The sequence below is a fragment of the Clytia hemisphaerica genome, unplaced genomic scaffold (assembly GCF_902728285.1).
Source record: "Clytia hemisphaerica strain Z4C2 unplaced genomic scaffold, Clytia hemisphaerica genome assembly, whole genome shotgun sequence".
Lineage (NCBI taxonomy): Eukaryota > Metazoa > Cnidaria > Hydrozoa > Leptothecata > Clytiidae > Clytia > Clytia hemisphaerica.
In genome coordinates this window covers 2,531,826-2,546,052 of record NW_027103595.1, presented here as the reverse complement: position 1 = coordinate 2,546,052, position 14,227 = coordinate 2,531,826, and the positions used below count along the sequence as shown (strand labels likewise).

The window sequence follows — 14,227 nt, the reverse complement described above, 5'->3', positions numbered from 1 at the left end:
GCCCTTAAATTGGTATTAATGGAACCAAAAAATCTAAAGATAATAGAAAAAATTTTGCTATCAATCAAGATGAGGTCCTATTGTTCCCAGATCAAAAAAGTGGATTTGGAATGGTTGGAATTTTTTTTGCATTGAGTTTCAAATGAGGATGATATCCTAGTCAATTTGTTCCCGTACGGCATTTGTAGAGAGATTTTGGCCGAAATTTCCAACGGGGCGAAAATCTTACCCGCTCTTTCACTCAATAAAGTCTTTCCGGTCACTGACTGCACTACAAAGTATCATATATACCCGGGAAACCTTTCAACTGATTGCTTATATATTCTGTTTGATACTTCAAAACCGGCCGGTTAAAAAGATATACCATGTTGGAGAGATACGAATTCCTAAAAAGGTCATTTTACATATCTAAGTTCTCACTCGTTTAATATTTTTCAGACATTTTTCGAATTGACGTCATCAGTATCATGATCAAAACAAGTTTAAAATTTAATTATGTTTTTTTCAGACCAAACTTTTTGAAATATTTATTTCTTCTTATTACCTCAGTTACATTAGGGAGTCTGTAAACCCCCTGCATTCTCATGTCGAGTACATTGTAAAACGTCTATAGAACATCTTCAGTTGGACGTGACTATTTAGTATAAACGGATATGACTACGTGAGAACATTCCATTTAACCAAAAAGGCAGCTACTTTTGAAAATGTCGGTAAAAGCTTTACCTAATTAAAACGCTAAATATATGAATTGTTTGATACTTTCTAAGAAACCCACTCCTAATTATCGGACACCAGCTTTCTAATTTTATCTGAGATCTGAGTTTTTGGGGTCACTTCTTCAAGGTTAGATTTTCTCTGTAAATGCAACAATATATGAATTAAATTAGAAAAATTCTTTGTTTCTGCTTGGAATTCGAGTACTCCTGCTACAAAGATATTTTGTATCAGAAAGTGTTAGACTATAAATTCCTAGCCCAAGGTATCAGTAATTTTACCGGCCGGTTTTATACGTGGCTCTTCAAAATACTCCATTGTATTAGTCATTCCTATTATATTCAATTCTGAATGAAAGAATGATTTGAATGCGGTTCACTAGACTGTATTCAAAGTTGTTTTTCTCAAAAATGCGGCTTTCACTATACATAATTTATGCATTCGATTCTCGAAGTAATCCTTATTTATTGGTTGATGCGTAACAATTACCCTATTGTTTAATAATTTATGCGGTATTTTTTTCTTACGCTTGTATCATATGATCTTAATTATGTTCGAAAGACCTCTCCGGGGAGAGTGAAATCCTCATTTTTGGAAACCTTATTTGTACATATCAGCACTCCATCGCATACATGTTTTTCGTGTGTTGTTGTCTAGAGAAAGTTTATTGATTGGAGAGTCATAAAGATATTCTTATCAAAGAAGACCGATGTCATACTCTGAAACCCCATGTTGCGAGGGGTTGTGTATATATACATCGTTGAAAACTAATTGAAACTTCATTTGAAATAAAATAATTGTGACCCAAGTTGTGAAGAAGAAGTTTTGCCAGTGCTATTGTTTGCATACGAAGCTCAATGCATTGAGAATCAGGGTAAGAATTTTTTCTATAATTTTAGAATGTTTTGTCATATTTCGGCGGTTGGAACGCTGTGTCGAGTAAGATTTTTTTTAAGAGAAGTGATTTTAGTAAATAAGTATAAGACTTCTAATTTAGTTGATCAAGCAGGGAAAATACACAAATTTAAATTTTGGCGAGACTAATTTTAGCGCAACATTTGAAAAACTAAATTCACAGAGATTTTCACCAGTTTTCGACCAGTTTTTCTTTTAAAGTATGTTTAGTAATTTACAAAGCATACTAAAAAATTTGAAAAAAATAGTTTTTAACATCTAGATAATGAACTTCCCATCAAAGTTGATTTAAAATAATCAAAGAAAAATCCTTGACAGAATTTTACACTTTTTTGACATCTATCCACACTTTTTAAAACCACTGAATAACATTATGGGTTAAAACACAAAAGCCTCGACTGGTATCCGCCTGTGCATCCGTTGTTGACTTGATAGTGGTTAAAATCAGATGTCAGTTTTCCTTTTTCGCTTTTTGTCCCATTTTTCATATTAGATAATCTGAATTTTGTTGAGTAAAACATTTGTCTGGAATGTGTGTTAGATCTTGTTCTAGATATTAAGAAAAGAGGAAAATTCGGAAATTTCCCCCGTTTCTCTGGAAGATATAAACGAGTGGCAACAAGGGTTCATACTACTTTTCTAGATTCAATAAATAGTTAACCCAATACATATTAAGGAGGTTGATCACTGGATAGAAACCAAAGAGAAGTCAGATGTTTTCAAGGAATGCGTTTAAAAATCTAAGTGACCTCTTAAAAAAAGTTTAAGATACAGGTCTACAATCGGTGCCGAAATATTTGGCACAAAAGGGAAAATCTCTCGAAACTTTAAAACCGCAAAGGAATTTTAGATGCTTTAAAGTACGGTTTAAAAGTAGAATTTTAACTCTGAGTTTTAACATTAGATTTAAGGCTCTCAGGATCTAAAAGCTAAAAATTTTTCGAATAAGGCTGAGAATATAGCCTGGAAGCCACTTAACCCCTACCAAATCGAAAAATCCAATTAAACAAAGGGGAAGTACTAAAACTGCAATTCCTGCCCGATCTTTAAATTCTGAAAAACGTTAAAATACCCAAAATTGCCAATATATTTCGGCGCCGATTGTAGCGCAAGCTTTAAATGAATGACCTCCCTTAATAAATGTCACAAAAGTATCGTTATGTAAAATGTCACAGGGGTCGTTGGGAGATTATCAAGATCTAAATTGGCAGTGATTTCCTCTAAAAATAAGATTTAGCGGTTATTGCACTGCGGGGTATCAATTGAGTTACTTTCTATCTTTCTGCACATGTGACTTAAATTTTTATTCACTACCGGACATCCTAGCAGTGAGTTTTAACCACAGGATATATTTAGATTCTATTTTCTCAGATTTCACAATTTCAAAAATACTGAATTTAAGTTTTGCTGATCGTTGCTTTTATCAAATTTATTTCAGACATTTTGTCTTGATGTTGCTGGTTGTATCGAATAATCTTTTTTTCTATATTTTAGACGAGAGAGATGTTACATCAAAGACTATTATTACTGTTATCACTAGCCGTTTACGTTAGCGCGGATGCGGAGCCGGCCCAACGTATCTACACGCGTAACGATGGTCCAAAATGGATGCCTTTTGAGTGTGACTCTGGTTACGACTGCCCGTTGATGCAGCGCCGTAAACGTAAAAGCCATTCTGAAATCTGTATTTTGAGTTCACCTAATTGGTACAAATTTCGATGGGAAAGTAAGGCTGAAAAGTTTGATCGATTCAAAGCTGAAAGTGTTTCTGCTCCTCTTTCCAGAGCTTTCCAACAAAAAAATTTCTTGGAAGTTCTCTATCTCAATAACCGAAAGAAATTGATCGAGAAAGGCAATGAAAAAGGTTTGGCTTATATCACTCATGTGAAATTCGATCAACTTCAAAGAAAATATATCATTCACCTTTATCTGATGATTCCCAAACTTGCTGAAGGTGACTTCAGAGTTCCATGCTCTCGTCTTCTTCCTCATAAAATGGGTCAAAAAATCATTGGTCCCATTATGAAACTCCTTGGTGCCGAAAATTGTCCTGAATTTCTAGGCAGATTTCAAGCCAGTAAAGTACGAGCGGCTCCAAGATGTTTCTACGCGGTTGATAAGAGTCAAGATTCAGTGAAACTTCAAAAAGAGATGGGTTGGGATCAAAATGAATTTGTTGCAACTGGATTCAAGTCTGGGGAATTGAATGAACATGAATGGCACTTGGCACCAAATAATTTGTACACAGAATACGATAATGACGAGTAAAGCAAAAATATGGAAACATTTGTATGTAAAAAGATTGGAGAAAAATATCCTCAGTTGGCGAGAATGTCAAAATATCGCCTCTTTGAGTGTTGAAGCAATATTCTTGGGTGAAAGAAACACCTAAAATGCGAATCTAGACTCGCTTCGCTAAAACCAGTGACTATAGTATGATGGTTATGGTAAGGCAACTGATAAATACTGGACATAACAGATGTTTTATAAACTTCTTAACATGGACCAAAGACATTGTATATAAGGGTGTGGTGGGTTGTAGTTGACCTGAATTGTAAATAGTTTTTTTATAAGTTTTATGATTATAATATTCTTTCCAGAGTTGCAGACTATCGGAAATAATGAACATGCCCTGATTTCTGGCCCCACACCAGATATTTTAAGAGGGTGTAACTATGCTGGTAGAAAAAAATTAATTTTGACCCTCTGATAGTTCTATTTCGGACTGATTTTACTCAGAAATTAGCCTTTTCATTTTAAGAAATCATATTTTTGGATTGTGCTAACTCATAAAGTGTCATTAAATGACACACGATTTGAAAAGCTGAGTATCAGCTGGTCAGATACTCCAAGCTGGATTTTCAAGCAAAAGATAACAAAAAAAATTACTTGATATTTTAAGAATAATTTTTTGCTAATTTATTTGCTTACTGAGTTTTTTAGAGTTTGAATGAAGTCCACGGGTAACCTGGAACCTATTGTATATAGTTTTAAAAGTAATTTTGAGGTTTTAACCAGAAATAATATTTGATAATTAATTCCATCTTGCATCAAGATGTTTGAAAAATATGTAATTTGAAAATCTAAGTCTCGGCTTTATCAACTACCCCTCTTAATTGTTATGCTCCTTCGGCCGACTCCCCTACGATGCAAACTCGAACCAAGTCCCTTATTATATCGCTCTTTTAAGACCATGTTTGCACGTGACGGTGCCGTTTCGCTCCGAAACGAAATGAAGCCATTCTATTGGCTTCATTCAAGTTTTACGTCACTTCTAACCAATAGAATGGCTTCATTTCGTTTCGGAGAGAAACGGAACCGTCACGTGCGAACACGATCTAAGTGTTTTTATATTGTTCTTTTCAGCTAGAGTCATTACTGCTGATTAGAATGGAAAAGCTCTAAATTCTGCTCTCATTTATAAACTTGCAAGTCTTGTATATTCCAGGAAAAAAATATTTGATCTGCATCCCGCAATCGCTGCTGAATATCTAGTATTCAATTTTTTACGGGTCAATAATTAAATATCTTATCAAGTATGGGTACCACTCCTACTGCTTTTTCCTTCAGCAAACATACTTTTAAAAAGACTCATCATTGAGAGACAACGTTCGTGGTTTTATATACCGTTATATTGAAAAGATGCCAAAACCTCATGCAGTGGATCGCTCGTCAGCATTTTTTAATGGAATTGTTCCAAGCCAAACCATCATCCCAGCTGGCACACAACGTTTTTTCGACGGTTATCTAACGTTCACAACGTCCATATAACGTTTGATGAAACAAGTGAAACAACTTTGTGTGCCAGCTGGGATAAAGCATTGCTTCATCTCCAAAAAAAAGTAAAAACATGATAATTTTGGAGCTTAAAGACCAGTGTCATTCGATCATTCCTTGAATATTTTGATAAACTTTATAAGTTATGTGCTAGATAGGTTTCCTACGATTGTTATGGCTGGAATTTCTCTAAAAAATATCTACATGGTCCAGCTTACGTATTATATTAGAAATTTCCTTAACTCGAACCTCTGTAACTCGAATGTCTCCTTAACTCGAATGAGTTTTCTAATCCCTTCAGTTAGAATACCTTGTAAACCTTACTCCATTACTGAAATTTCCTTAACTCGAACAAATATGTGTTCCCTGTGTGGGTTCGAGTTATAAAGCCTCCAATATACAATCTTATGGAGATAGAAAATCATTACCGAAAAGAGGTTCTCCTTAGTAATTTCTCAAACTGCACTGTAAGCTTGAGCTTTTGTCTGTTAACCATGCCCTTGATAAAATAAATTCTAATAATTCATCAAATTCATCGCCACAGTTTTGAAACCCTTTCAAATACCTTGGACGTACTCGGTTTGAAGCATACGGACTGGACCACCGAAAGCGACCCTTAGAGAGACTCTGAGAGCGATGTTCTCATGGTTTTTGAGACCCTTAAAAAACGGGGGAAATCCTTACCCATATTTTGATTTTTTGTCGTTTTTGTAACACTGAATAGACTTTAGAAGATAAAAACGAACACTTACTGTGTGCAATCACCCAGCATCTTTTTTCTTTGCACAAGTATCTCCCAATCAAATATCGTTTCTTTGAACAAAAGACCACACCCATTTATTCAAATTTAATCAGTTTTTAAGAATACTACAATATCCCACAAAAGCTTTCTGGCATTTTTGAGACAAAGCCGACTCGATTAATTACATGTTTTTTTTTATAAGCAAGTGTATGCCCCTTGGTCAGGCTCGTTTATGCTTAAGTTCTCAAAGCATTCAGGCATAGATTATGCTTATTATATGCTTATAAATCATGCTTATAATTCACCCCGAGCCAAGTTTTTAGTGAATTTTCAGAAGTTTTGTAAAAATGTGTTCAAAGTTTGGGAGCAATGGAATGTAGCTAGCCGTGGAATGTCTTTTTTTACTTGATCTCTACCAAACCTATTTAAACAGATAAAAAATGACAACTTGAAAAATATTTCAGGCTGACATATATGCTTATGTAATGCTTAGGAATTCTGCAAATCTGAGCCTTCATATGTTTATAGGTGTTATGCTTATAAAAAACAACATGTATCAAGACATCAAAACTAAATCATACTCTTTAATTTCTTACAATAGTTAGGATTTTTGCTTTTAATCTCAAATCATGGTGGAACCATTCCACGTCAATAAAGGTCAAAATTATTAGATTCAATCTCTTAGTTTAGTAGTTTGTACCTACATTGAGGTCGCTGCACATGGATGGACGGGAAATGAAGCTACACGTTTTTTTTTTATAAGGAACCTTAACTTTGCTCTGAGCCTGGAGTTCCTTATTTTTACAGAGAATTTCAGTCTCAAAGTTCCTTATCGAGTTCCTTTATACATAGGAAATTTTTAACTTTTTGCCCCTTGAAAGATCAAAATTTGGTCAAATTAGTCCCAATAAGGTACATTATTTTCAAATCCACTTATTCTCAGCCTGAGCAGTTCCTTAACAATTCCTTATTTTTTGAACCATTTTCAGCCTCGAGTTCCTTATAAACGTGTTCCTTATAAAAAAAAAACGTGTACTTATATATATAGTGAAGATATGTAATATCTGTCATTTTAGAAAAAGAAAAGTATTGATATATAAATAACTCAAACTGATAAAAACGAAAAAAGTTAAGAATATTTTTGTTAATTGTGTGTATTTACGATTTTTTTGGCATTTTTTATTTTTTAATCATTCCGAAACAGAGGGTAATTTAGCAAAAAGTTAAAGGGAATTTAAATAGTGGTATGTGAAAGAAAAACCTAATCCAAAGATACATAAACAAAACAAAACCCGAAGTCCCAGACTTGTGACTGGCATAGTGACTTTCCACGTGTTTAAGGGCCCACACTCAGTCGCCTTCGGAAAACATAGTAGAAAAAGGAACTGACCAGCAGCTTCCAAATAAATAACAGACAACAAACAGACACTACAACAAACACAATCTTACATAAAAATAGAAAAAATAACACAAAATCTGAAAAGAATAGAATCGTAAGTTGGCCGAGAACCCGGTTCGGCGTGCCGCGACGGGAGAACTGCACAGGGCAAAGAAAAGTAGGAAATGAATACCTCCGATGCTAATGCCAATTCTTTAGACAGAAAAAAAAAAAAAAAAAAAAAAAACAATCACACATACAATACACAAGAAACAATTTCACAATTTGAAAATATGTAAAAATTCTTCGACGGTTTTCCCATACTTCATAAAACAGTCAGGAAACCTGGAAAAACATTTGACAACTTGCTTCTTCAAGAAAGCGTTTGAAGCACCCTGGTTTCGCATTCGAATGAAAAGCTCAGTGACTCTAGGAGTCAGATCTTCAAACATGAGTGTGCTACGTGCTATCCGTAAAATTTCTGAAAAGACGGATCCATAAAAAATGCACGATGGGATGTTACTGTCGGCATGTGGCATCCTTACAATGAAGAAGGGAAAGGCATCTCTCTTATCAAAAAGTTTATATCTAAAAATATTGTTTTCAACGGTGATATCTAAATCTAAAAACGATGCATGGTTTCCATGGTGCTCAACTTTGAGATCTAGTTCTTTAGGGTAAATCTGTTTGTAGCAATTATGAAACTCATCTCTGTCATTTAAGGCACACAAATCATCAATAAATCTACCTACAGAGTGGAAGTTATAGGCACTAGGCGAACTAGCAGAAATGAGACCTTTGACATACTCAGATTCAAAATGGTACAAAAACAAATTTGCCCAAAAAGGAGCAGGATCTATTCCCATGGGAATTCCAATGCACTGTTTAAGAATAGAATTGCCAACTTTGAAAAAGCAATTTTTTATCAGAAAGGACACACACTCAGACAGTGAAGTACTAGTAAAGAACCTATCATCCTTCCCTTTTGTAGTCCAGTATGCTGAAGTATTTGAAAAACCAAGTTTATTTCTACAACCTAAATCAAACACAAAGTTAATAATTTTGGTTAAAATTTCAATGAGAAGATCGTGTGGAAGGGTTGTGTACAGTGTTGCAAAATCGAATGTCGAAATTCGTTTTGCTTTTTTCTTAGCATTGATTCTGTTAAGATGTCCAATAACAGGCGAAGAATTTTGTACAACCCAGAACTTATTGAAACTAGAAAAGAAACGAGATTTATGATGGAATTGCTCAACATGTTTGTATAGAACTTTGAAGACCATGGATACAGCACGAGACAGCGGTTTGGTACTACATGATTTGGAAGCAATGATGAAGCGGCAACCAATAGGATTCTTATGCATTTTAGGAATCCAATACATAATGGGGATATATATAGTATGAAAAAATAAAATGTTTTCTCCTGTCAGAACTACAAACAACAAAGAGTGGCCGAATTCTTTTTCCTCTTAGAGAGACGATGTTACAATGAAAGGGTAATTAGTCCTCTCTGGGTCCCTCTGTCTTTATCCTGGCTTGGGACAGGCTGACTATCATTTAAGACAGTCAGGCGACATTACATATATATATTATATATACTTAACTTAAGGCTTCACTTTTTCTTGTTTGAAAAAGTTTGAAGATTCCTTTCTACTCCCTTCGGCTACTTCGTGATTTCAAACTCAATGGTCCTAACTGATAAATAGATGATCGATTAAAGGCTGAAACTATTTTTTTAAGTTCAATCAACTTGAATCGATAGGTTCTTCCGATACCACTAATAAACTATAACTTCTTGTCAAGCCCTACCCTATTGTTATATATAGAAAAGAAAATTAATTGTTGATATCCCGAGTTTGACAGAAAGGTGTCCAATTTTCTAAAACGTTATCAGCATGATTTATAATCCATTAAAACCTTATAAGGAAAGATAACGGTTTTAATGCGGTTGCGCAAATACGGAAGTCATTCAAAAAACCACATGGAGGCATATGATATATGTTGGTAATTAGCTAAAAAAACCTATTTTCAAAGTCATTAACACTATAATTATGTCGTCACTGGGTACTAGTTAAATCTATATGACGTCACAATGTGGAAGCTGATTGGAGGAGAAGAATGCATTAAAAATAGATACAGTGATGTTTGTTTACAATTTACTGACCAACTATATTATTTTCATAAAATCAACTGGTTTAATATTTTAAATTTTACAATAAATTTTCAAAGTACACACAAAATTATTAAACCTATTTTAAAAAGAGCTATATATGTCAATTTTTCTTCTGCTATAATTTGCTTTGGCTTCTCAGACTGTTTAAAAATAGCAAAAATGATAATTGGTTAAAGACCAATTATTTCGAAAAATCTTAGATTAAATTCACATAACATACACAATTCAAAAAATAAATAAAAAAGTTTTATAACGAGACTATTAATCTATAATGTTTCCAGACCATCTAAAAAGAACGACAAATTTCTTAAGAACGACAAATTCAACAAATTTCATATCACAGTCCCGACCGAAAGTGACTGTATCACCCCTACAGATTCATCCCTCTTTGTTTATCACAGGAATTAAATGCGTGTGGTTTAAAAACGGCTAATTACGTATGCGTATAAGTCTCTATTTACGTGTAACTCTAATTAATCCATCATCATAAATACAAGTAAAATTTTAAGGTATCTTACTCAAACTTGTGCAAATGTTTTTCCCTCAATCGAATGTCAACATTTTAAATGTTGATCAGTTTTATTATGGTGAAAATTAATGGTAATATCAACATAATAAATCCTGGGGCGAGGGGTTTACCAGCGCTGGTTTGTTTGTTGTCAGAGACGTTTGATTCTAAATTCGCTATTTCCAGGTTTGCAATCGATGCTGTTGCCATAAGGGCATGGTAAGACTTAATAGATTGCCTCGGTTGAATGCTTAGGAATAGCTCAGGACCTTTTGTAATTGACGTTGACGGTACATAAGCATTTGGAGAACTTTCGCTGGCAATAACTTCTGGTGAACTTTGAGTGGTCTGGATGTTTTCTTGTGAACTTGAAGGTTGAACAGAGGATTGTGTTTTTGATGACGAAGACTCCATAGTTTCCAAAATGAACATAGGTGTAGAAATTGCAATTTGACTGCTGGTTGATTTCGGGACTGTTCTTATCGGGACTTGATGTTTATGCGAGCTAGATAGTGGAATACTGCTTGTAGACAATGTGGGTTGGGCATGTGTTGATGTTCCAGCAGTTAAGGACTTATTAAGACCTGCTGCTGTTTGATTGAGTTCATCAAGAAATTGACATGTGTTGTTGAAACTGGTGCACAGGCAAGTCAACGGGAAGTTTGAATAGGTCTTTGCTGTTTCTGAACAGACCATGGTGAAATTAGCGTTTCTTTGAAGTGATTGACATGTACTGTTTAAATGTTGGCAATTGCAATTTGATTCTTTAATAATATCAACATTTATTCTTGTTCTACTAATGTCTGTATTGAAGACATTACAAAATTGCATTAAAAGTTCTTGCAATTGATTTAATGGTTGTGGTAGACTTGTAGTACTAAGTGATTGAGTTACCGAGGATGCATGGATATTCTGTATAAGGGTAGTGTGTTCCGGTTGAAGCACAATCGTGGAAATGGTTGGGTGGTCTAGAGTAGTTTGAAAAGAGCTTACTGGGATTTGAAAAGTTGATTTTGGTGATTGGGAATCAATCATCGAGGTTGATGGAACGATATTTTTTGTTGATTGGTCTGATAAAAGATCTAAACAAGTATTGGGAAAATTGAAACATTCGCACATGAGCGGGGAGCGAATTTTCAAGATTTTAATTTTTGTTGTCTCACATAAAGATGGAAAGTTTATTGTCGAATTTTGTAGTCCTACACAAACTTCGTTCATCACTTGACAATTGCATGTTGATGGATCAATTCGAGGCATTGGAAATCTTTGTCTAGCCAAATCCATGTTGAAAGCAATGCAGTATTCTGATAGGAAAGGTGGTGTTGTGGTGGTTATGGAAGATGTTGGTTCTATTAATGGAGATACCGGTGTGACTCTAATGGTGTCTGATTGTTTTGACGCAATTATTTGTTGGTCAATCGACGACGTTTGGTTTATAGTAACTGTTGTAATGAGGATTGTTGCAGTCATTTCAGTTTCACTAGTATTTTCTTGGCTTGGTGAAGGTGTCATTGTTGAAGATACTGGTGTGGCTCCAATGGTGTTTGATTGACTTGGAGAATTGATTTGTTGGTCAATCGGTGATGTTTGTTTGATTGTAGCTGTTGTAAAGTAGATTGTGGCTACTGTTTTAGTTTCAATGATGTTACCTTGGCTTGGTGAAGGCGTTAGTGGAGAATCTACAATTATTGAAGAAGGAATGACAATGGTGATTGAAGGTTCACTTTGATGAACACGAGATGTGGAAAATGATGGTGAAGCTAAGTCGGCGTTGCTTGAATCGTGACCAGTAGAATATGATATTTGGTAATGTTGACTGCTAGAGATTGCCAGAGTCGATGGAAAGATAGTAGTTGACATATTAGTGTTCCCGATTTGGTCAAGAAAGTCACATGTACTAGGAAATTTCTCACATGTGCAATAATAGAAGATTGAACCTAAGAATTGCATTGTGGATGTACAGATTTCGGCAAATGTGGTCTCATCTTTATCAAGCATTGTACATACATCAGTCATATTTCCACAATTACATTTACTTGCAACAATATCGAATCTTGACATCCTATAGTTATATAGATCACCATTAATTACTTCACAAAAGCTTTCCAAATATGTTGATCCTGGACCTTGGATGATTTGGTCCGAGCGGCTAACTGGAGCCAATGTATTTCGTATCCAAGCGTCTTGAGCAACTGTCGATGATGATGCAGGAGCAAGGAGGGGAGACGACGTAGATTCACTTTGAATAGATGCACCAATCGATGCTTGAGATGGTGTTGCCAGGATTAACGTCGAGACTTCAATAGGAGAACTGTCATCGCCACTACCAGAACCACTAGTGGAAGGAAAGAATTCATCCAAACTGTAATCTCCATAGTCATTAAAAATTCGACACGTATTCAATATGTTGGTACAATTGCAATGTAGACCAGTGGATAAAGCATCGATTTCTTGACAGAATGTTTGAAATGACCAAGAACGAAGATTATTTTCCATAGCACAGGTTAAAGGAAAGGTGTCGCAGTTACAGTCGTTCAAAAACTCTGTTCTTATTGTCAAATTGACCATATAGGTGGAGGTGGACAAGCAAATGTATCTGACAGGGTTAAACGTTGTAAATCTACATTTAACATTTTCTTCTTGGTATATTATAAAAAATGCTAGAAACATTAATCTAGCCATTTTAAAGTCCATTTTTAATGTCATAATAAAACAAATTTCAGTTGACTTTGCAGAATTAATTATCAGTCTTATTATTTTGACCAGCTACTGCTTTAGCTCCAAAGAAAATCAACCCTTCTCAGGACTTTTTTGCTAAGACTAGGCGTCTTCAAAAAGGGGTGGACCTTTTTAAAATCATTCTTTAGCACCCGTGTATGTAATTTGTTTCATATTTTGTTTTATTTTCTTTTGTCAAAATCAGATAAAAAACTGCAAGGTTTTGAGTGATATCAAAAAACTTAACAAATTTATAATTAAGTTTTAAATCTATTGTTTCTCCTTTGTGTTCTGTGATAAGCGGGACGAATAAATAAAGCTGGGTTAAATGGTTTCCATGATAAGGAATATTGAAATCAGTAGTAATATTATTCTCATTTAGTTGTTTTGATTGTCTTAACGATAAGGTATTATTCTAAACATTTCCAACATATCCCCTAATTGGATTTTTATCTTCAAAAAATCTTAAGTTTTTACAACCCAACAATTTTAATACTTTTTTCCCTGATGAAGAGTCTAGAAATAGAATATTTCGATTTTCGAGACAAATTGCTCTCTTATCCGTTATTATTGGTGAAATGAAATTGTCCAATTGGGCTGTTCCAAAAAAATTCCATCCAAGGGGTTGGATAAACCTTTTCAAGTCAAAAAAAATTTCTTAGAAATATGTGGATACCCTCTGGAAAATGGCAAAATTTACAAAAGAAGCCTTGGAAAAATTCTTTTCATGTCTCAAAGTGAGGGTGGACGAACTAATATATCAGTCGTTTACCCCTGGAACTTTAAGAATAGCTTTTACCCCCTTGAAAACGTCGTTGACGTTAGATAAACATTTTTGATATGTCTACTGAATTATTGCTTTGAACTTCGTTATGGTCTGAACGACGGCATGTGCCGCGAAAAAAAATGGCTTTCAGAATCGGTTTTCAAAATTACAGTGCAGCCCTTGAGCAGTGAAAAGAAACCCTTACAGTGCATTTTGCCGAACGTTTTTCACCCTTACAGTGTAGTTTGACGATTTCATATCTTATTTTGCTGAAGCCACCTGAAAATTGACCTGAGATGTCGACACAGTGTGCAAAACAAATCAAATAAATGGGTGCGAGTCAGAACTATAATGGTAAATCAGTTTTTACTGTCATACTTGCAATTCAGCAGTCCCAAAACACTCTCTTAGAGAATATGCAGGTAAAATAATACCTTGTAGTGTAATCTATCAAAAATACGCTCTTCCAGTGCGTTTCGAGAGTGTCAAAAAACCTATCCTTAAGGGCGGCACAGCAAATTTTTTTCCGTGAACGG

General features: G+C 34.7%; 2 protein-coding genes across 2 annotated transcripts; one reads left to right on the top strand and one right to left on the bottom strand.

The window, feature by feature from the left end:
• The first annotated feature begins 1,425 nt into the window (after positions 1–1,425).
• On the top strand, positions 1,426–4,667 carry LOC136801714 (uncharacterized). The gene is made up of 2 exons (XM_067058370.1): positions 1,426–1,588; positions 3,124–4,667. Exon 2 carries the CDS (start codon positions 3,133–3,135, stop codon positions 3,895–3,897), a length of 765 nt encoding a protein of 254 aa, XP_066914471.1. The 5' UTR covers positions 1,426–1,588; positions 3,124–3,132; the 3' UTR covers positions 3,898–4,667.
• Positions 4,668–10,261: 5,594 nt separating this feature from the next.
• Positions 10,262–12,703, bottom strand: LOC136801805 (uncharacterized). Its single transcript, XM_067058471.1, has one exon. The coding sequence runs from the start codon at positions 12,701–12,703 to the stop codon at positions 10,262–10,264; it is 2,442 nt and encodes an 813-aa protein (XP_066914572.1).
• Positions 12,704–14,227: the final 1,524 nt, after the last annotated feature.

Coding starts and splice junctions, on each gene's coding strand:
- LOC136801714 (XM_067058370.1), top strand. CDS start 3,133: ATGTTACATCAAAGACTATTATTACTGTTATCACTAGCCGTTTACGTT.
- LOC136801805 (XM_067058471.1), bottom strand. CDS start 12,703: ATGGAAAATAATCTTCGTTCTTGGTCATTTCAAACATTCTGTCAAGAA.